The 18,654-nt window shown below is 34.6% G+C and overlaps 4 protein-coding genes across 5 annotated transcripts; 1 reads left to right on the forward strand and 3 right to left on the reverse strand.

The window, feature by feature from the left end:
• The first annotated feature begins 148 nt into the window (after positions 1 to 148).
• Positions 149 to 1,277, forward strand: LOC111832069 (lysine-rich arabinogalactan protein 19). The gene is made up of 2 exons (XM_023788340.1): positions 149 to 979; positions 1,090 to 1,277. The coding sequence occupies exons 1-2, from the start codon at positions 296 to 298 to the stop codon at positions 1,183 to 1,185; spliced, it is 780 nt and encodes a 259-aa protein (XP_023644108.1). The 5' UTR covers positions 149 to 295; the 3' UTR covers positions 1,186 to 1,277.
• On the reverse strand, positions 1,247 to 2,358 carry LOC17896031. 2 transcript variants are annotated; one of them, XM_023788342.1, is made up of 4 exons: positions 2,044 to 2,358; positions 1,831 to 1,957; positions 1,592 to 1,726; positions 1,247 to 1,467 (listed from the first exon to the last, which is right to left on the reverse strand). In XM_023788342.1, exons 1-4 carry the CDS (start codon positions 2,298 to 2,300, stop codon positions 1,387 to 1,389), a joined length of 600 nt encoding a protein of 199 aa, XP_023644110.1. In that variant the 5' UTR covers positions 2,301 to 2,358; the 3' UTR covers positions 1,247 to 1,386. The 2 variants fall into 2 exon arrangements, with proteins under 2 accessions (XP_023644110.1, XP_023644109.1); XM_023788341.1 differs by having other exon boundaries at positions 1,247 to 1,474; positions 2,044 to 2,355.
• A 408-nt stretch (positions 2,359 to 2,766) lies between these two features.
• On the reverse strand, positions 2,767 to 6,691 carry LOC17894440 (phosphate transporter PHO1 homolog 1). The gene is made up of 12 exons (XM_006300700.2): positions 6,416 to 6,691; positions 6,025 to 6,328; positions 5,505 to 5,944; positions 5,351 to 5,422; positions 5,071 to 5,200; positions 4,625 to 4,748; positions 4,275 to 4,524; positions 4,033 to 4,182; positions 3,793 to 3,945; positions 3,420 to 3,698; positions 3,161 to 3,297; positions 2,767 to 3,064 (listed from the first exon to the last, which is right to left on the reverse strand). Exons 1-12 carry the CDS (start codon positions 6,638 to 6,640, stop codon positions 2,974 to 2,976), a joined length of 2,355 nt encoding a protein of 784 aa, XP_006300762.1. The 5' UTR covers positions 6,641 to 6,691; the 3' UTR covers positions 2,767 to 2,973.
• A 6,769-nt stretch (positions 6,692 to 13,460) lies between these two features.
• On the reverse strand, positions 13,461 to 18,542 carry LOC17894524 (phosphoenolpyruvate carboxylase 4). The gene is made up of 20 exons (XM_006301583.2): positions 18,387 to 18,542; positions 18,095 to 18,258; positions 17,893 to 18,007; positions 17,714 to 17,791; positions 17,559 to 17,627; positions 17,400 to 17,478; positions 17,246 to 17,322; positions 17,033 to 17,128; positions 16,731 to 16,872; positions 16,523 to 16,618; positions 16,356 to 16,426; positions 15,996 to 16,232; positions 15,751 to 15,876; positions 15,558 to 15,659; positions 15,333 to 15,479; positions 15,116 to 15,214; positions 14,922 to 15,010; positions 14,671 to 14,797; positions 14,381 to 14,587; positions 13,461 to 14,287 (listed from the first exon to the last, which is right to left on the reverse strand). Exons 1-20 carry the CDS (start codon positions 18,540 to 18,542, stop codon positions 13,463 to 13,465), a joined length of 3,102 nt encoding a protein of 1,033 aa, XP_006301645.1. The 3' UTR covers positions 13,461 to 13,462.
• Between the last annotated feature and the right edge of the window lie 112 nt (positions 18,543 to 18,654).

Raw genomic sequence — 18,654 nt, forward strand, 5'->3', positions numbered from 1 at the left:
CTAGACTCTTTACCAGTTTTAGGTCCGAAGGAACCATCGGTCCCATTATAGTTTATGATTAACACGTTTCATTAAAAATGCTGATTATTATTGGGGACAGTTATATGATAAGAACGTACTAATGGCACAAAATTAGAAGCAACGTAGCATTCTGATGAAGACTGGATCTCTTAAACCACCTAACTCATCGTTGCACCAAACTTTTTCATTCATACTTTAAGAAATCTCAACATTTCACAGTTGTTTATATGCACAACCTTCACCAATTGTTTCCTGCATCTTCCATCTCAACACAATGGATTCAAATTCAATCATTTGGTCTCTTCTTTTAGCTTCTGCACTTATCTCTCCCAATAGTGTCAGTGCACAAGGACCTGCCGCATCACCGACAACCTCCACAACTACTCTGCCTCCAACAACCGCTGCTGTTCCTCCAACCACAGCTGCTACGCCTCCAACAATCACTGCTCCACCTCCAACCACCACTGCTCCGCCTCCAACTACTACTACTCCACCCGTTTCAGCTACTAAGCCACCAGCATCTCCGGTGCCAGCAGTTACTCCAATTTCATCACCGGCTCCAAAAGTTGCACCAGTAAGCAGCCCCATAACCCCGCCTCCACAACCACCCCAAAGCCCACCCGTTTCAGCCCCATCTGTCTCACCACCCCCAGTATCACCACCTCCCGTTCCAGCTTCTCCCCCACCCGCACCAGCTTCACCACCTCCTGCACCAGCATCTCCACCTCCCGCACCAGCTTCTCCACCTCCCACACCAGCTTCTTCACCTCCAGCACAAGCGCCTACACCAATAAGTTTACCACCAGCTCCAGCACCGGCTCCTGCAAAGCACAAGAAAAAGCACAAACACAAAAGGCATCACCATGCCCCAGCTCCAGCACCAACTCCCCCGAGTCCTCCATCTCCTCCAGTCCTAACAGATTCCCAGGACACAGCTCCAGCACCATCACCAGACACGGTAACAATTTCTTACTGAACAACAATCTTATAAAATATAGAGGAGGATAAGGTTAACTATCACCGCCATGCTTCTATGATTATAACCCTCTTTAAATTTCTGGTTTACAGAATGGAGGAAATGCCTTGAATCAGCTGGAAGGAAGAGTAGGAATGTTGGTCAATACCGCACTGGGAATTCTCTTTCTGCTGGCTATAACAGCCTAAAATTTCTATCACAAATTTATTGACCCGAACAGCTACATTTTTCCCCATGTATACCGACACATTGATTCAAAAATAATACATTCTTTTACATTCTTTGAGGAAAACAGCTTACTTCTTATCATGCATAACCAGACATATCTGAGAAAAGGAACAAAAAATTTGATTCAACATTCGATGTAGCATATCAAACTTGATCAGTACTCAAATCCTTGGAGGTTTCACGGAAGTCGTACTCAACAATGGCACCAAGATTGTCAACCAGTTTATGATGTTGAAGGCATCCTGCACACTGCCAAAGAAATAATAAAAGCAATTAACCAACCAAAAGCATCTCTCTTGGACAATTAAGCAAACATGTGGTGTGCACAAATTGATCATATCAAAAGAAGCAAAATCAAAGCCACACCTGGACAAAGACAAGGCCACGTTCATAGGCATGTCGATTGATAAGCCGCTTGGTTCTTTCTCCACATGAATTGCAAGTAAACTCCACTTGCAAACGTCTTCTCGGTAGTTTAATATCTACAGAAGCAACCTGTCCCTGCATAACAACAACAAACAAGAACCAAAATTTCAACGAGAAAGACATACATAGGCACAAACAACTGAACAAGATTAAAAAAAAAACCCAAATTTGATTGATACCTCTACGGAATCATTTGATTCCTCTTCTGGGTTTAACTTAGAATCATCAGTGAGAGACGCAAAAACAGAGAACGATCGATTCCTTTGCTTGGGTGCTACTACCTCTATCACACGAGCAGCTCCCGACCTGGGAGAAGCTTTAAAAGGATGAGCCTTTCTGAGATTTACGAGAAGGGGAGACAAAATGAGATCAAACCCATGAAAGCTTGGTACCTGTGTAGAGCCGATACAGGGTTTTGCTGGTTGAACAATGGAAGAGGCGGCTTGTAGAAAGAAGCAGAGAACCGGAAACTGATTGGCTTTGAGTTACTATTTACCGGAGAATAGATTGGAGCCAAAACCGGTGACCAACCGGCGGCAGTATTCGTCATGCTCACCGCCTGTGACTCTTGGAGCAAACTCAAGCTAAAGAAGAATGGGTAAAAAGATCTTAATTTGAATAAACCTGTAATTATAGAAATGATTAACATAATCTGGATAAAATATATATTCACAAAGAGAGAATAGGTTGTTTTGCTCGATTTCACCGTCTCAGATCCGGCCACGTGTGTAATGAATAAACAATCCTCAAAGTTTCGAAATTTTGTTGAAGAAGTTTCATTTTCCAAATAAAATTTCGGGTTGCGATAAAGTTTAGAAATTTTTCAATTAGTAAATAAAGTTTTTGTTTTATCCGATTTTAACTTTTTTGTTTTAGTTGAGTATTTTTTTTTTTTTTAAATAGATGCATGTCTTTTGTCTAGTTGTCTACTAATGACTCAAATTAATAAAATGGACTATCAACAAAACCAAAATCTTGAAATCCAAAATTTTTAAAATTATTCTTAGTTTAGTAATCTAGACTCTTGTATTAACATCTTTTTGTTTAAAAAATAAGATATAACTCAATATTTCTTCTTTTTTTTCAATTTCTTGGTGATGAACAAATGGGAGAACAATCAAAGAAGGGAAGTAAGATTCTTTAGTTACATCAATACATTTGGACAAGAATAATAATAATAATCTTGAAGATTCTTGATCACTGATCACAAAATATGGTTGATCAAGAAAGAAACAAATCCTTCCCTTTTTCCCTTCTTCTCATATTGTTCTTACAAATCTGACAAAGTTAACAATGGTGATGGACAAGATCAGAGCCAGAGGTCAGTCTTCTTCGTCGACTTCTCTGAAAGGAAGTGGCACTGTCTTTACAGCTCGAAACTTGCCTGCATTATTTAGATGCTCATTCTCCAATCTGCATATGTTTTGTTTTTTGTCCACACAAGTATCAGTATATGATGTATCCTGAATCTGATTCCCAAAAAAAAAAAAAAATGGAGATTAGTTTTACCGGTAAAAGTTCCATTGTCCTCTCCTAATGACTTCAAGAGCTGCCAAGAACAATCCTGTTACTCTGTAGTCTACATGCTCAAAACTTGAGTGCAAAACTGTTTGTAGCCATGCCAACCTCAGAACAAGATTTAGAACCTACACAAAAGAAATGAGAGAGATAAGTATGAGAAAAATAGAGAAGAGAATCAATTCGTTCATTTTTTTTTGTTAACATTATTTGTGTGTGTATTTGGGTGATAAAAGATTTGGATTTGTACCATAGAGAAGTAGTATATGGATTTTTGGCGAAGCATGAGTTGGTTCCTAAGCCAAGGGTTGTTGGAATTGTGTTGGAGTAAACCCCAATCTTTTACAAAGTCCCAATACAATTGGTAAACTGTAGCTACACTTGACATAGCCACCACAAGGCAGAGCCAGCCAATGCTCCTCTCCTTCTCGTAAGCTACTTTGGTTCCAGCGGCTAACATCGCTGACACGTACTTCCCTAGGTTCACTAGGTGGCTCGTTTCACCTTCATCAAACCACCTTCTTGCACACTGTTTCAGAATCCTATCATCAGTATTTTCTCCTAACTTGGGAGAAAAGAAATAGAAACTTGTGTAAGAAGGAATGATTTTTAGTATAATATACCTGCATTGCTCTCCAGTAGTATGGTAGGAAGGAAACTGCATAAGCGAGATCTCTGTAGTATTTGACTCTCATACAATATCCATAGTCCTGCGTTGCGTAGCTACCAGTAATATAGTAGCAGGCGATGTATTCTAGGTTCCTTAACATTGGTACCTGCAAGATACAAGATTAAATCCATTGTAAAGACCATATTTTTCATAACTCTGTTTTGGTCTATTGAAATGTGATTTAAGTTATTACCTGGCTACAAAGTTGATCAGCCATGAAGAAATCGAGCATCATGACTTTGTAAAGAGGTGAAAAAACTATGTTTCTAATGACCGTTATAAGCCGGTAACGGCTCGATTTATAGAAAATGTTCAAGGGACAAATCAGTATTAACAAGAAGGCCTGCAAAAAACAATTTAAACAGAGTTAGGTTACAAATTTACAAACGAAAAAAAACAACACATGATGAAGAGTGACTAATGTTTGTTAAATACCAGTAATAGAAGGCCAGGGATCACTTGAACTTGTCTAAAGGAGTGACCTTTTGCAAGAAGTGATAGATGAACAAACATGACCCCGGCTATTGCCGACATTGAAGCAGTACATATCAAGAAAACATCTCTGTACTTGAGCTCATTTTGGGAACCAAGTTCGAAGATGAAACTATAATTTATCCTCGCTTTTCGCCAGAAAAATATGTTGCAACCGTATAAGAATAAATGTAGAAACAAGAGCCCAAACATGCTGCAGAAACATATGAAACAAGATAAACTAGCATTAGCTTCTATTGGTTAAATTAGTATAGCTTCTGCTGTTTAACCAAGATTTTAATTTGATCACTCGCCTAAGTACAGGATATGCAGTTTCCATGTAGAAAGTGTTCTCAGAGTGTTGTCTATACATTCCAGTAAGATGAGCCACAATGATGTAGCCAGCAAGAAGCGCAACAAAGCAACCAGTGAAAAGACCTGAAGTTTTTTTTAAGATCAAACAAGATTAGATTTTTATTACAATCTCCAAAAGATTCTTTAGCAGACAAGATAATGATATGCAACAGAGAGTATAACACAACGTGACTCTCTTAGTCTTCCACCCAAAACACAAAAGATTTATAAAGGTTACATTGTGGAATCCTAATGTGTATGTGTGTGATGGGTCCAAAGTCCTTTTTTATTTTTTATTTTTTTGTTAGTCTGAAAACATATTTTGTGTTGGCAAGTGCTAATAAAAATGTCACAACATCAACAGGTAAATATTTTCATAAGTATAAAGCTAAAAGCAAAATCTCACCAATGAAGAAGGTGACAGAGTGAGACTCTTTACGGTGGTGCGGTTTCAGATATTTCATAGCCTTTCTACGATTTTCTCCAGCGAAGTGCTTGATGAACCATCCCTCAACTTCATCAGATAGATTTATCACCTGTTATGTCCCAAGACAATAATGACAAAACTATTTGGTAACTTTTTTTCATATTCCATAAACCAAAATAAAGTGGACAAGACAAGAGTGTATGGTGTCGATTCTCCGCTTACACTAACTTTAGGACACAGTAGATTTTTTTTTAGTTACCTTTTCTGAACTGTTGAAGTAAGAACTTTCCACAACTCTGAGATATATTGGAAGGATTTGTTTTCCAGTTACCTAAAACATAAGAGGGTTTGGTCTTAAATTTTAAAAAGAAAGTTGAAAGAATCATGTTGAATTGCTCTGATTCAAGGCTTACCTTATCGAACTTTTTGAGAATGTTCATGAAGGCTAACATGTTCAAGTTTCTGTAAGTTTTGAGATAATTCAACCCTTTGAAGAGTTCTGTCAAAGCTCCTTTTATCATCTTCTCTGCGTGGCTTAGCTTTTTCTTGCTGATTTGTAGCTTATTTCCTCCATCTTGACCGTATTTTTTCGATGAAGATTGGTTTATCAAGTAACTGATAGCTGAGAATGTACGAGAAGGATTGGTAAGTGGTATCTTTATCTTAACATTCTTCCCCTGACAGCTGAAAACCCGACCAGTAACCGTTGTCAGCTTCGAGTCCTCGTTGATGGTTTTGATCGGTTCTTCTGATCTCGGAGACTCCAATGCATCTGCTCCATTATCCTCCAAACCCTCTAAGCAAGATTCATCAACTTGCATTTGCTCTGTTCTGTTCTTAACAGAGTCTTCCTCTGCATCCGAAAACAGGGGAAATTAGTTAAACCAATTGTTAGAAACCATATAGCTAACCAGGGCCTTTTATTATTGTTACCGCAAGAGATGGTGCATGATATGGAATCGTCTTCTTTTGATTCTTGAGTAGACTCTCCATTAGCATGTTTTTGTTTGAAAGCATCTTTGAGCTCAATGAGTATCTCCATTTGCTTCTTCAGACACTCCCCTCTCTCCAAGAACTCTTTCTCCTTTGTCTTGTAGAACTGATTCACTTTGTTAAGCTGCGTGTCTAGACAAGCGAAGAACTCTTTTGCAGCATCAGTATCATCAGCAATCTTCTCCAGAAGTTCCGTCTCATACACGTCATTGTTACTTCCAGAAGAAGCAAGTTTCTTATGAACCTGTTCAAAAAGCATCAAAGTCATTACTACAAACACCCCCACGATGAGTTGATAAACAATAAGTCGCAAAGGTTATAGTATTAGTACATGGATGGCACGAGATCGTTCACGCTCCTTGTTACCGAAAAGCGAAAGCTTTCCTAAAGAGGACTTAATGGTTTTAATGAGAGAAGTTTCTGAGTGCTTCTTCTCAACTCCATTGTTCAACACATGGATTTTCTTGAGGTCTTTCTTCAGCTGTGAGTAATCGACGAAGGCGTCTTTCCATTCTGGAACGAGCTGCCCTTCGAATTGCTTTGTGAACTTCACCATAGCTTCTTCTCTTTTTTTAAGTCCGTAAACTCAAAAGAAGAAATGAAGAAGAGAGTGTTTGTTTTGTGAGTGTAGGCCAAGAGAGGAAGCTGAGATTTGTTTTATAGTGACCAAAGAAAAGGCAAAGAAAGAAAAAAAAAAAAGAAGAAGAATATATTTGACTGGCTTGCTTGCTTCTACTGATGATGCCTCACAAAGCACATTCTCAAATATCCTTCTTGAAACCCAACTTCATGTACTAATTTTTATCCTATGCTTCTTCCACTTGTATGCTTTTTAGGGAGGTAAACCTTGTCTAGTGTGGGACCCTCTGATTCTCGCCGGAATATATTCACCGATCCTCCTCCGGCCGCCGAGCTTCAAATGCCTCTTCTCACCACTCAGTTTCATCCAAGAGTGAAGCTTGTACAATGAAACTATATAAGCCAAAGAGGGTTAATTTAGATATTGTCAATGAAAGACCAGAAATAGTAAGTAGTTTGTAATATGGTTTAATATTTTTGTGTGGGGTAAAAAAAAAGATAGCTGAAATGGACCAAAGACAAAGAGATTAGGTGCGGAGAGGCACAAAAAAAGGTCTACACGGATTGGACCAGCTCGATTTCCACTACATCTTTTTACGCAAGATAATGAAAATTTTTGGAAACATATAAATCTTAAAGAATCAAACTAAAGGAAGTGAAGAACCACCAATCAAATTTTTGATTTCATAGTTTCATATTTACATTTGCAGATGCTGCCAAACCCATGTTATAGCAGTCAAGCAGTAGTATAAGTTATATAAAGCCAATCAGAACATGGATTAGTGTTCTTTGAAATCTACTTCCAGAAATACAAAAAAAAAAAGAGAGTAAAAAATACAATGCAATCATTCTCTTTTCATAATTATCACGCTTTTCTTTTTGTCTAGAGCTAATTTTGTAGTGGCGACGATATGTCACAGCATTAATTAGAATAGTAACTACAAATAATCGAATTGTATCAGTATACTGTTTTGTTTGTTTGATTATAACATCTCAAACTTGGTATTTTTTTAGGTCAAATTAAACAACTATAGTTATGTTTTTTTTTTTACAAATAAACCTACCTAATGTAAAGCCATTTATCACCATATAATGTTATTTTGTGTTATTTTCTATTGTAGTTATTATGAAATGATTCTTTAATATGTTTTAAGGGTCTCACTAGTTTCTATTTACATGAGTTTAAACAAAAAATCGGAGACAATATATAATATATAAGCGACAAGTTCTTACTTCACTAGCTATAAGCTTTATAACATTGTAGATAACATGTAATAGATCTTATTAAATTGACGAATTAAAAATAATAGTATGAGCTAATACAAATATCATGAGACTTGTACAAATTAAGGGAACAAACAATTCCATTTGATGTGTATTTCTTTTCCATTTTTGACGACACATTGTAAACTAATAGATGCAACACTTTCATGGAATAATCCTAAATAGTGTTTTTTTTTGTCTTGCTGGTTTTAGTAAAAACGTTTATGATATTGTTCTGCCTCATATATTAATTAGGGAAGAAAATTATACAAAGCACAGGATGCTCAATGAAGCTTTATGCACGCGGTTGAAGTACGTTTTGAGCAGCAGCCATATATATGGATGGATGGCATTGAATCAATGTGCACAATATATATTCTATTCGTATGTACTTATACTTAATTACTACTAATATATGTTGTAGATAAGAAAGATAGAAAAATTGAATAATGTATGCTTGGTCTAGAAGATGTCTGGATAATGAACTTAATACATATACTTCAGTACTACTAATGCCCTCTTAAGGCTCTTTACCTTTGCCCAATTGGTTCTTTAGTTGATAAGAGAGACAAAGGGGTCAATAAAAGGAAAATACAAACGAAGCCAACATATGGCGACCTTCCAATTACGGAAAGTCCATATTTCATGGAACTTATTAACTTCTTCTTCTTTTTCTTTTCTATTTTTTTTTAAATTTTTTTTAAAGGTAACATTTTAGTTTAAATTGACAAAATATATAGTATGATTTACTAAAGTAAAGATGCCATTTTGTTAAGTATTGTTTTGCCCCAGTTCAAAAAAAGTCGAAAAAAAAAATTAGTTTATTGATTTGTTCGACAACTTTATAACAGATTGATGATTTTTTTTAATTTTTAAAAAATATTGTAACATTAGAATATTTTATAACATGTCAGATTGGCGCTCTCATATTGGATTAATACAATAGTCCGGTTATATAAAACAAATTCCAATTTGGTTTTTAAAACGTTGCCTAAAATGTGTAGTCCTATTCCCTTAACATGGCAGGTTGGGGACCAGAATTGGAAACTTTAATTGATATGTAAACAAATATTTCCATGAGAAAAAAAGGAACACAAAAGAAATTTTTAATAAAAGAACAACAATTCATAGACTAGAAATGGTTTAATATGATAATTTTTATTTAAAAAAAAAAAAAACCAAATGAGACAAGAAGAAGATGATGGTCTGAATCGAACCGCATTTATTTGTGTCTAACGTGCTTATCATAGCTATCTACCACTTCGGAGACATCGGTTCCACATTTTTGTTTAGCTTCACACAAATAATTTATTAGCAACACATATTATACTTTAATTTCTTGTTCTTTTTTCTTTACTTTACATATGACACAATTCTTATTTAAAATAAAATTGTTAGAATTTGACGAATAGTATACTATAAACTCTTCTCTTTTTCATTTTGTTTCCTATTTTATATGTTTGTTATGTGCGGACCAATCTCAATTCTTTTTCATCGGTCTTCCAGATGAATATATAAAATTATACTTTCTTCGTCCAAACAAAAATAAAATGATAATAAACCATATCCAACTTCAAATTTGTGTGAAAGTTAGTCCACTGTTTCTTCTCCAAAGTTTCCCAAGTCCCACATTACAACCACTCAATTTCTGGCTTTTTCAATTATTCGTGTAATTTTACATGAAGATTGGACACTAGGAAAACGTACCTATTGTGATTATATCATTCCAACTCCAAAATATTAAAAATTACACCGTATTAATATTTTTCTTTGCACGACCATCTTTGTACTTAGTCCTTAGTTAGTAGTTACCTTGACCATTTGAGCCTTACCGCTCCATACTATTGTTTGGATATGCGACCCATGATACCACTTTGTAACGACACTTTTCCATGGGTCTCATGTGTTTTTCGTCGTCACACTCCAATGATCCATTCAATGTTCGGGAAAATTCGTAAGAGTTTGTGATTTGGCCTATAGATCACTAGGAGATATTTTGTCTCATTTTTCCCTCATTCGCTTAAGAGAATCCGACCAAATTTTAGGTTTTGTCGAAAAGGAGATTGGTATATGTTGTAGTGGTGACAAATTAATGAATCTAGGAGATAGAACAGTAGGTTAACAGTTTATCCTAAAAAGAAAAATAATAATAATAATAAGTTAAATTAAATCAGAAAATTCTAAATCGTGTGAGAATTTAATTTGTAGCTAAACCTAGCTAATAAAATCCATTTTGTAAGAATAAGATACCAACCTTTAGTAGTACACTCTCTTTGATGTCGTAAGAAAAATATAGGGCCGCCAACTCGATCTAGACTATATAGAGAATATACCCGTACGTTGAGTCTCTCTATATATTATATTCTCCTTGATCTTCAATTCTCATTTCTTTTAACACACTATGTACGAGCTAGTTCAGTTAGTACATGATCAGAGTTTCTCTACTTTGTTGATGCGATTTAACCATCAAAGTAATATATTTGTTAACTTTATAAAGTTTACCTTTAAAATTCTATTTCAAAATATTTAGACGAAAATTGATATTGTAAGAAAAATATATTGAGCCAATTTCATATCCACACATCGAAAAATTTTGTCGAAAAAAAGAAAATCGTCAAAAAATTATATTTTCAACCAAAAAGGCTTAAGGCATATGCCCTTTAATTTGGCCTTTGCACACAGTATTTATTGAAGTCTTAAAGTATATATACTATTTAGCTAGCCACCTTCATGAAAGTACGTGTATGTCGCAGAGTCCTTTATTTTAACTTTTGCCAACGTGGAAATATACTCTGCAAGATTGAATTGTTTTACATTTCAAAAGAGTAAACAACGATGGCTAGCTAACTTACTTAGTATATGTTGAGCATATGCTATCAATTTAGGCAGCGATGGATTAATGAATTAGTCTGCCTCCGCATGTGTCTGGATTCGGATTCTTGCATGCTTATGTGTTTAGAATCAAATTTATCTTCGAATCGTTGAGAAGAGAATATATATAGAGAGACACACACACACACGATCCTCCCAGAGAAAAAGGTTGTTTTGGAGGTATTTTATGATTGTGATGTATTTCTACTTGAACTAATTCCATGTGCTTGGACATTGTTCAAGATACGATTCATTATGTCATATGCATATGTATTGTTCATAAAGTCCTCATATGTTTTATCTCTGCCAATTATTATATATGTTTAGTATTTAAATTTTAAAAATTTGTATTAGTTTATGTAACGTGATCAAAGTTAAATGGAATATAATGGGAAGCTGCATGGCTATTGTGATCTAACCTAGAGAAAGATGTTGTTAGTTTAAATATTGTAATTGAAAGATGTGAATCTATGTAACTTTAGGGAAGTTTGATATTATTCTCTTTAGAAGATTTTAGAACTAAGAATTTTCATTTGATCCGGGGTTGATTAGTGTAATATTTTAATCTGAATCTTAATTAGTTGTACGTCTGTTTCAAATTACTTAGAAAAGAGGTATATCCTTATGAACTACTACACTTTAGTCTTTAATCGAAGCAACACTTGGCGCAATTAAATTTTATCGAGAGAATCTCAAATGTTATTTAAAAGAAAGTCCACATAGCATATACTAAAATTTTATTAAATTATTATTAAAACTCGGCAACTATTCATAATCATACTAAATTTATTAATGTTATTTTATTTTTGTTATTTTATCAAAAAAGTGGGCATGTTTCAAATGTCTTATAGATTTAGCAAATGAATTTTTATGAAACAAATCTATTGTTTTTCAATTTAATTAGGTGGAAAGAATTAAAAAAATGGATCATATGTGTTTCTCCGAATGTTCTTGATTACAAAGACATGTCATGAATCTAATTTTGCTAAAGGACAAGAAGAAATCAGTTATTAATTTTCTTTAAGAAATATCTTAAAACATTTTATAAGGGATCGGGAATATGAATATATACTTTTTTTTTCATCTTATCTTGTATAATTTATTTGGTTTTAGAATACTATGAGAAGATTATGCCTTATCTTCTTAGTATAATGCCTAGGATAATTCTGTTGTAAAACCTTTTTGTACTTCTAATTTCATTCATATATGTTTCTTTTTGTTTGTTTCTCATTAAACATTATACTATCCACATAAATACAATAATTTGCCTCCAATCACATACAATAACATCATTCATGGAAGAAAAGTCCTTTTTTCTTTGGTAAAGTGGAAGAAAAGTCCTTTTACTACAATTATAGTATTCCATTTTATCACAAATTAAACATAGTCGTAAAATAAATGTCCAATGCATAGAAACGTTTGACAGCTTTTACATCCATCGTAAAACTAAAATGCAGTGGATTAGAGATACTACCTTTAAGTAATATAGAACTGTCGCAATTAACAATATATTACATAATTAGAATTTACAAAGTGGTCTGCACCTACGATGAATGTCTTTTTCATGAGTTAATTTTTGTATTTTCTGATGCATATGTTTTTGGATTCTAGTACTAATAACTAGATTTGATAATATTTTGTAAACTGTTACTCATTGGGTTTGAGCTCCATCCTAGTTAAAACATTTAACTCGTTGAAATGACCAATAAAAAAAAAGTTTTCCAAAGGCAAAAATGATGAACCAGTAACCAACAAAATTGGGTTCAACATTTTCAACTAAAGCTTTTAATAAACTAACTATATACATCTTTTCTAGCTTAAATTTTTTAACTTTTAAGGGAAAAGATATTGATGTAAAAGATGTTTGAAAGCTAATTTATCACTTCTAATAAAAAGAAAGCCTAATGAATTAATCAGTTCTAATTAATTTTTAAATATTTTTATTTTTTGTTTATAAAAATGTTTTCTATAACGTCTTTGTTATGGTTAATTTTGACAGTTGGCTATAAATGTCTTAAGAAAACCTATATAAGAAGATACGCCTTTGTACATTATAAGATGAATCATGCACACTTGACCACACACAAAAAAAAAATGAAATAATATTCTAAGGAATATGCTCTTCGGGTATGCACTCATGCCTAATACTACTGTCTTTATAAATTGAGATATGTAAAAAGGCTACATACATACAGTGTTTTGAGAAAGAAACTTAATAGTAAAAAGCAATTGAAACTAGAAGTTGAAATCATAGAAGACTAAAGTTACTTTAAACCCATATTTTGATCCCTCAACCTTCGACCACAAGTTGGTAGTGGGTTTTAGACATGAAAAGATGTTTTTAAACCCATATTTTCCTTAAACAATTAAGAGTATAGTTAGTTTACTAATCAATAATTATACAAGTTGTACTTAAAACATCTTTGTAACGACAGTAGACCAAAAAAGGAAAAGAAAAAAGAATTGTTTAGTGATGGATTTTTATATCTTGTTTTATTTCTTAATATATAGTATAATTAGTTATATGAAATGTTGATATAAATTTGATTTATGATGTAGTATATGATACTTTTTGAGTCATAGTAGTTAATAGCAAACTAACTATCTTGTGGATATCTAGTGGATATCTTGTAGATCACGGAACCAAGACAAGTGTTGTGGCATTTTAACCAGTGTTTCTCATTCCTGCAGCGATACCATTGATTGTGATAAGCAAAGCATCCCTAAGCTTATTGTTATCTTCATCACGTCTTAGCCTCTTAAGAACTTCAACTTGTAACATGTTCATTGCGTTGAGATACGGAAGTCTACTCTCAATGAGTTTCTTCAAGCTCTTATTGTTCTCCAAAAGTTTCTCATGGCCACTTATCACAAGAACGTACTTCTCAGTAGTTAAAAGTTCCTTTCTTAGCTCAGTGCCAAGTCCTCTCCTCTTCTCAGAAACAAGTTGTTCATCGTAGTGTTTGGTTATTGGGATGTCTGCTTTAGCTAACACCATCTCTATAAGCTCAATGGTGGACTGAAAAAATGGCCATTCTTTATACATTTCTTGAAGATCATTCGCGTGACCCTTCTCAGAGACTCCTTTTAAGCCAGCCCCTACACCAAGCCAAGCTGGAAGAACAAACCTTGTTTGAGTCCAAGCAAAGACCCAAGGGATAGCTCGGAGATGTCCTATGCCAGTAGAGCTCTTTCTACGCGTTGGTCGGCTTCCTATATTGAGGAAACCGAGTTCCGCTTGTGGTGTTGCCTCTTGAAAATAAGATAGGAACTCAGGGTTTTCATACACTGTGCTTCTATAGTGTTGACAACTTATTTTGGAGATTTCTTCCATTAGGTTTCTCCATTTTTCCTCTCGAGGTGGCTGAGGAGGCTTTAAGGTAGCGAGTAAAACCGCGGTTGTGTATATCTCTAGTTGCCTAACAGCAGTTTGTGGTATCCCAAACTTAGCTTGAACCATCTCACCTTGCTCAGTTGAACGCAAAGAGCCCTGGTCAAACCATTTCAATCATTATTTATCTAGTAATAGCATTAGTACAAACCAAACCAATATAATGATCTATCAAAAAAGTTGAAAACTGACCATTACAGAGCCCGGCGGTTGGGATTGTATAGCAAGATAGGTCGGACCACCACCACGACCAATGCTTCCTCCTCGTCCATGGAACAATGTGATCTTGATTCCATATTCATTGCAAGCAGCCACAACATTTTCTTGAGCTTTATAGAGTTCCCATGCTGCTGTAAAACGTCCAGCATCTTTTCCTGAATCAGAGTATCCAACCATCACCTGCAAAGTAACTTTAAATATCGTTATAAGTTCTTGGAAGCTCTCTTTAAAGTTAAAATGTTTGTGGTTTACGCGTAATGTACCTCTTGGTGACTGTTGTGGTTCTTTTGGACGTGTTCTCTGTACCAATCGATTGAGAGCAATTTTCTGATGGAAGGACCAGCAGCTCTTAAATCATTCACCGTTTCAAAAAGAGGTACCACTCGCAGCCTATCCAAATAAATAGATGTTACTAAGAGATTTTAAGGCTACTCAATTTGTTACTTGCTTATAAAGTTACTGCTAATAACTAAGTATAGAACAGTGTAATATTTTGGTGTAGATTTGAACTCACGTTACACCGGGGCATGGTTTTTTATGTTCGCTAGTCACAGCAAGTCGAGCATCTTTTTGCAACAGCTCCACAGCGAGGACATCACTTGCCTGAAAGTAACAATACAAATCAGTCATGATTGTGTTTGTTGATCAAAATTTTCAAAAATTGTCCATATGGATAACTAGCTACATTTTAATTTGTAGAAACCATACGTTTGAAGCCATAGATATAACATAAGCTCCAAGTGATTCACTTCCAAGTTCAGCAGCGACTCGGAATGTGTCCAAAACTTCTTTGACGTCAGGACCAACCTAGATAAATAAAAAACAGATAAGTAAATAAAAATTAAAAAGTGGTAGAAACAAAACTTGAGATGACTTTCATATTGTTCTTCCTTGAATATACGTAAGAGAGAAATTTCATTCTGACCTCAATACATGGAGGAACAAGAGGTCGTTTCCCTTTTAGTTCTCTAGTCAAAAAATCTAATTTTTTCTCTTCATCCCATTCACTATAAGTACCCATACCCAAGTATGTTGTAACTGCATCCAAAGCTTCAGAATGTCTTGCAGCTTCCTAGTACATTGAATGACAAATAAAGATTAGTGATAAAATGTATCATTAAATCATGCCCAGTTGGAAAAAGAAAATTACCTGACGTAAGTCGAGTTTCACCAAAACCATTCCAAAGGTAGCAACTCTACGGATCAGGTCAGCGAGTCGTCCATCAGCTAGTACACTAGCACCAGAAGATTGCTGAAAAAAAATGAATGATGTTATATTATACTAAAGATCACATGATTTTATAGAGAAGCCATATATTTTCACATAGAGTTAAGATTGTTACCAGAGATTCATAGCAGAGGAGCAATGGTTCAAGAAGTTGATCTGATGTTTCATAGGAATTTAAAGGGTCATATTCACAAGGAAGACCCTCAATTAGGAGTTCAAGAAGTCTTCTTGTCTTCACAAGCTATGGTCACAAATCATTATATTTGAAAATCAATTAGTGCATATATAATATTCATCAAAAAATGGTTCATATTAGACATTATATTGTTTTAATTTCATCCAAACCCTTAGGATCTTTACCTTATCTTTTACATCTCCAAGAACAATACGATAAGGAGCACTCCCAGCTCGTTTAAGTGGAGGTGGCTCTAGTAGCTTTTGGAAACTAGTCTTCCCAACCTGAGATTCCGCAAATAGTTTCCTTTGGAGAAGAAGTTGAGAAGTAGATGAGAAAGAACCTCGGGAGGTAAGTCCGGTCTGCGAACCATTGTCAGCTTTCTCCGAGTCGATTTTTGATAAGCCTTGGCTACTCTGCTTCTATATTAACAAAAATGATTAGAAAACAAAATATATCAAAAAACTTGTTTTTCAAGAATGGAGCAAAACTTTTCAAGAATGGAGAGCATGCTTATGTAAGCTTGATTAAAAGCTTTTCTTTACCTGAAGATTGGGTGGCATATAATCTGTCGTAGCAGCAATTTCAAATTTCGTATGTTGTGATTCACCAAATTCTGCAATACGTTGGGATAGAAAGAAAAAAACATGCATGAAAATATGTAAATGTTCGAATAAATTATTCTTTTTAATCTAAGAAAGAGTTATTTTACCAATGCATGAAGGAAGGTGAGCTCTAGCTGGAAGCTGTGATGGCAGAGATGATGAACTTTGTTGGTTTAAGTAATTTGATTGGCCTCTATCAGAATCTTGTTCAGAACTTTCTGAAGGGAGAAAGCATCAAAGTATAAGATTTAAATTAAAAAGAAACTATATGAATGTAAAAATAAAGATGTTATAGAAATTGAAGCATGTTTGTACCTTTTTCAAGAATTTCATCTGCTAATCTTGAAAACCTGTCACTACATCGATCCGTAGACAATTCGAATCTTAAGCTATCAACCTCTCTTATGTACATATCGATAGCCATCCACCTAGACAAGAGAGATACTTCTTTCGTAACCTGGACAAAATGATATGACAACATTTAAATGTGTTAAAGTCTTAAAGATAAGTTCCCTTCATGGAAAAGTAAATGTTAAGAAGCTCATATTACAAGTGAGATGTGAACTAGAGAGTAATATATAATGACCATGAACGTAAAATATAAAAAAAAGTCTTACCTTGGCCGTGACATTTGGGTTTCCATCTCTATCACCTCCCATCCAAGAACCAAATTTTATAGGAGTGCATGTTAGTGGAAGTGGCTTCCCTGTGAACTAAAACAAGAACATAGAAAATATCAATATTGTCTTAAGGTAAATTAACTTTACTATTTATTCAGATTTTTTTCCAACATATTCTAGGATCTAAAGGTAAAAAACTAAAAATAATACCTTCTTTAAGGAATTGCTGACACGACGTAGGTACTGTGGTACAGCTTTCCAGAGAGATTGCTCAACAATGTTTAGACCTGATAATTTTTTTTTTTTAAGTGTTAATTATGTCAAACTTCTTGTTTTCTGAATTTACATATTAGATCTAACGTACCAGCTCTAGCTTCATCAACTGGAGTAGGTTTCTGACGTCTAAGCTCATCAGTTTGCCATAGTGAAGTTATCTCCCTAACCTTTAAAGTATAAGTAACTCTTAGATTATTAGTTATTCAGCTGAGAAATTTTATATGGAAGATGTTGATGTGGTGAGTACCAAATCTTCAATGAGCCTTTCGCGATCTTCAAGGCTTAGATCTGATCTGGTGTTATATTCAAGAAGATGCTGCAAGAAGCATATAATTCAAACACTCAAGTAAAATTTAAAAGATAGATACATAATCATATTGTCAAACACCATTAGAAACTTACAGCAATTCTAACATGCTTGTATTGCAAGGTTCGTCGATTAATTTGAGTAGGATGAGCAGTAAGAACAATTTCCACCTCCTAAAGCGTGACAAAAACATTAGTAACCAATCATATATCGAACTGAGAAAATGATGATTAGATTGTGTTTATAAAGTGATACAAATATGAAGTTGCTAGACCTGTTTGCAAACAGTATCGTAAAGCTCGTCTGGAGAAATCCCACTTTGCAATAGCTGGCTGAATATATCATCACAAGATCTTGCAAGTTGTGTAACGTTATGGACTTTATGCATCCTGCAAAAGAAATGTATAATTTAGAATCTACTATACATGCATGTATAAATATATTTTGTTGTAAAGTGTTTGTATCAAAACAATGACCTGTGATGAGTGTCTGCAATGCCCATCAATTTAAGAGAATGAGTGAACGAACGAGCCAATGTTAAGGCTTCCTCTAGTGGCATTTTGGATAATTCACTAGTCAGCTGCTTCTCCAAAAGGTTCGCAGTATCCTCAATACCAGCCAAACGCAAATTTAACGCACTCTGAAACGTTACGTTTATTACTACAATGTGAGATTCCTAGCAATGATCTACATATATAGATTCAAAAGGGAACAAGTAATACATGAACCATTAGAGCTTATTGAAAACGAATAGGTGAATAACAAAACCTGAGCAAGAATCCGAATGCGTTCGATTTTTTCCATGAAGGAGTTACCAACTTCCCTTTGTAACACGTCATGGAATAAGCTGCCGAGTAACTTGCAGTCATCTTCGAAGCTTTGGAATGAGATCTCCTCGGCGATATCGTCTGTTGTGTCTGTCATTGTATGGATGATGAAACAGAGTGAATGTTATGGTTGGAGAATGAAAATGTTAATTGTTAGTGATTAAAGTTAAATATTTTCGATGATTACTAATTATGGTGGTCAACGTAGT

The sequence above is a fragment of the Capsella rubella genome, unplaced genomic scaffold (assembly GCF_000375325.1).
Source record: "Capsella rubella cultivar Monte Gargano unplaced genomic scaffold, Caprub1_0 scaffold_2, whole genome shotgun sequence".
Lineage (NCBI taxonomy): Eukaryota > Viridiplantae > Streptophyta > Magnoliopsida > Brassicales > Brassicaceae > Capsella > Capsella rubella.

Bases quoted from the DNA above. Each gene is read 5' to 3' on its own strand.
- LOC111832069 (XM_023788340.1), top strand. From the start codon at position 296: ATGGATTCAAATTCAATCATTTGGTCTCTTCTTTTAGCTTCTGCACTT. The intron at 980-1,089 runs GTAACAATTTCT...TCTGGTTTACAG, and splicing joins CAGCACCATCACCAGACACG to AATGGAGGAAATGCCTTGAA.
- LOC17896031 (XM_023788341.1), bottom strand. From the start codon at position 2,300: ATGTTAATCATTTCTATAATTACAGGTTTATTCAAATTAAGATCTTTT. The intron at 1,727-1,830 runs GTATCAATCAAA...GTTGTTATGCAG, and splicing joins AATCAAATGATTCCGTAGAG to GGACAGGTTGCTTCTGTAGA. The intron at 1,475-1,591 runs GTGTGGCTTTGA...TTTCTTTGGCAG, and splicing joins GTGGCCTTGTCTTTGTCCAG to TGTGCAGGATGCCTTCAACA.
- LOC17894440 (XM_006300700.2), bottom strand. From the start codon at position 6,640: ATGGTGAAGTTCACAAAGCAATTCGAAGGGCAGCTCGTTCCAGAATGG. The intron at 5,201-5,350 runs GTAACTAAAAAA...GGGACATAACAG, and splicing joins ACTTCAACAGTTCAGAAAAG to GTGATAAATCTATCTGATGA. The intron at 3,699-3,792 runs GTATATTATACT...ATTCTGAAACAG, and splicing joins ACTACTGGAGAGCAATGCAG to TGTGCAAGAAGGTGGTTTGA.
- LOC17894524 (XM_006301583.2), bottom strand. From the start codon at position 18,542: ATGACAGACACAACAGACGATATCGCCGAGGAGATCTCATTCCAAAGC. The intron at 18,259-18,386 runs GTTTTGTTATTC...GTAACGTTTCAG, and splicing joins GCATTCGGATTCTTGCTCAG to AGTGCGTTAAATTTGCGTTT. The intron at 17,323-17,399 runs GTACGTTAGATC...AAAAATTATCAG, and splicing joins AGTTGATGAAGCTAGAGCTG to GTCTAAACATTGTTGAGCAA.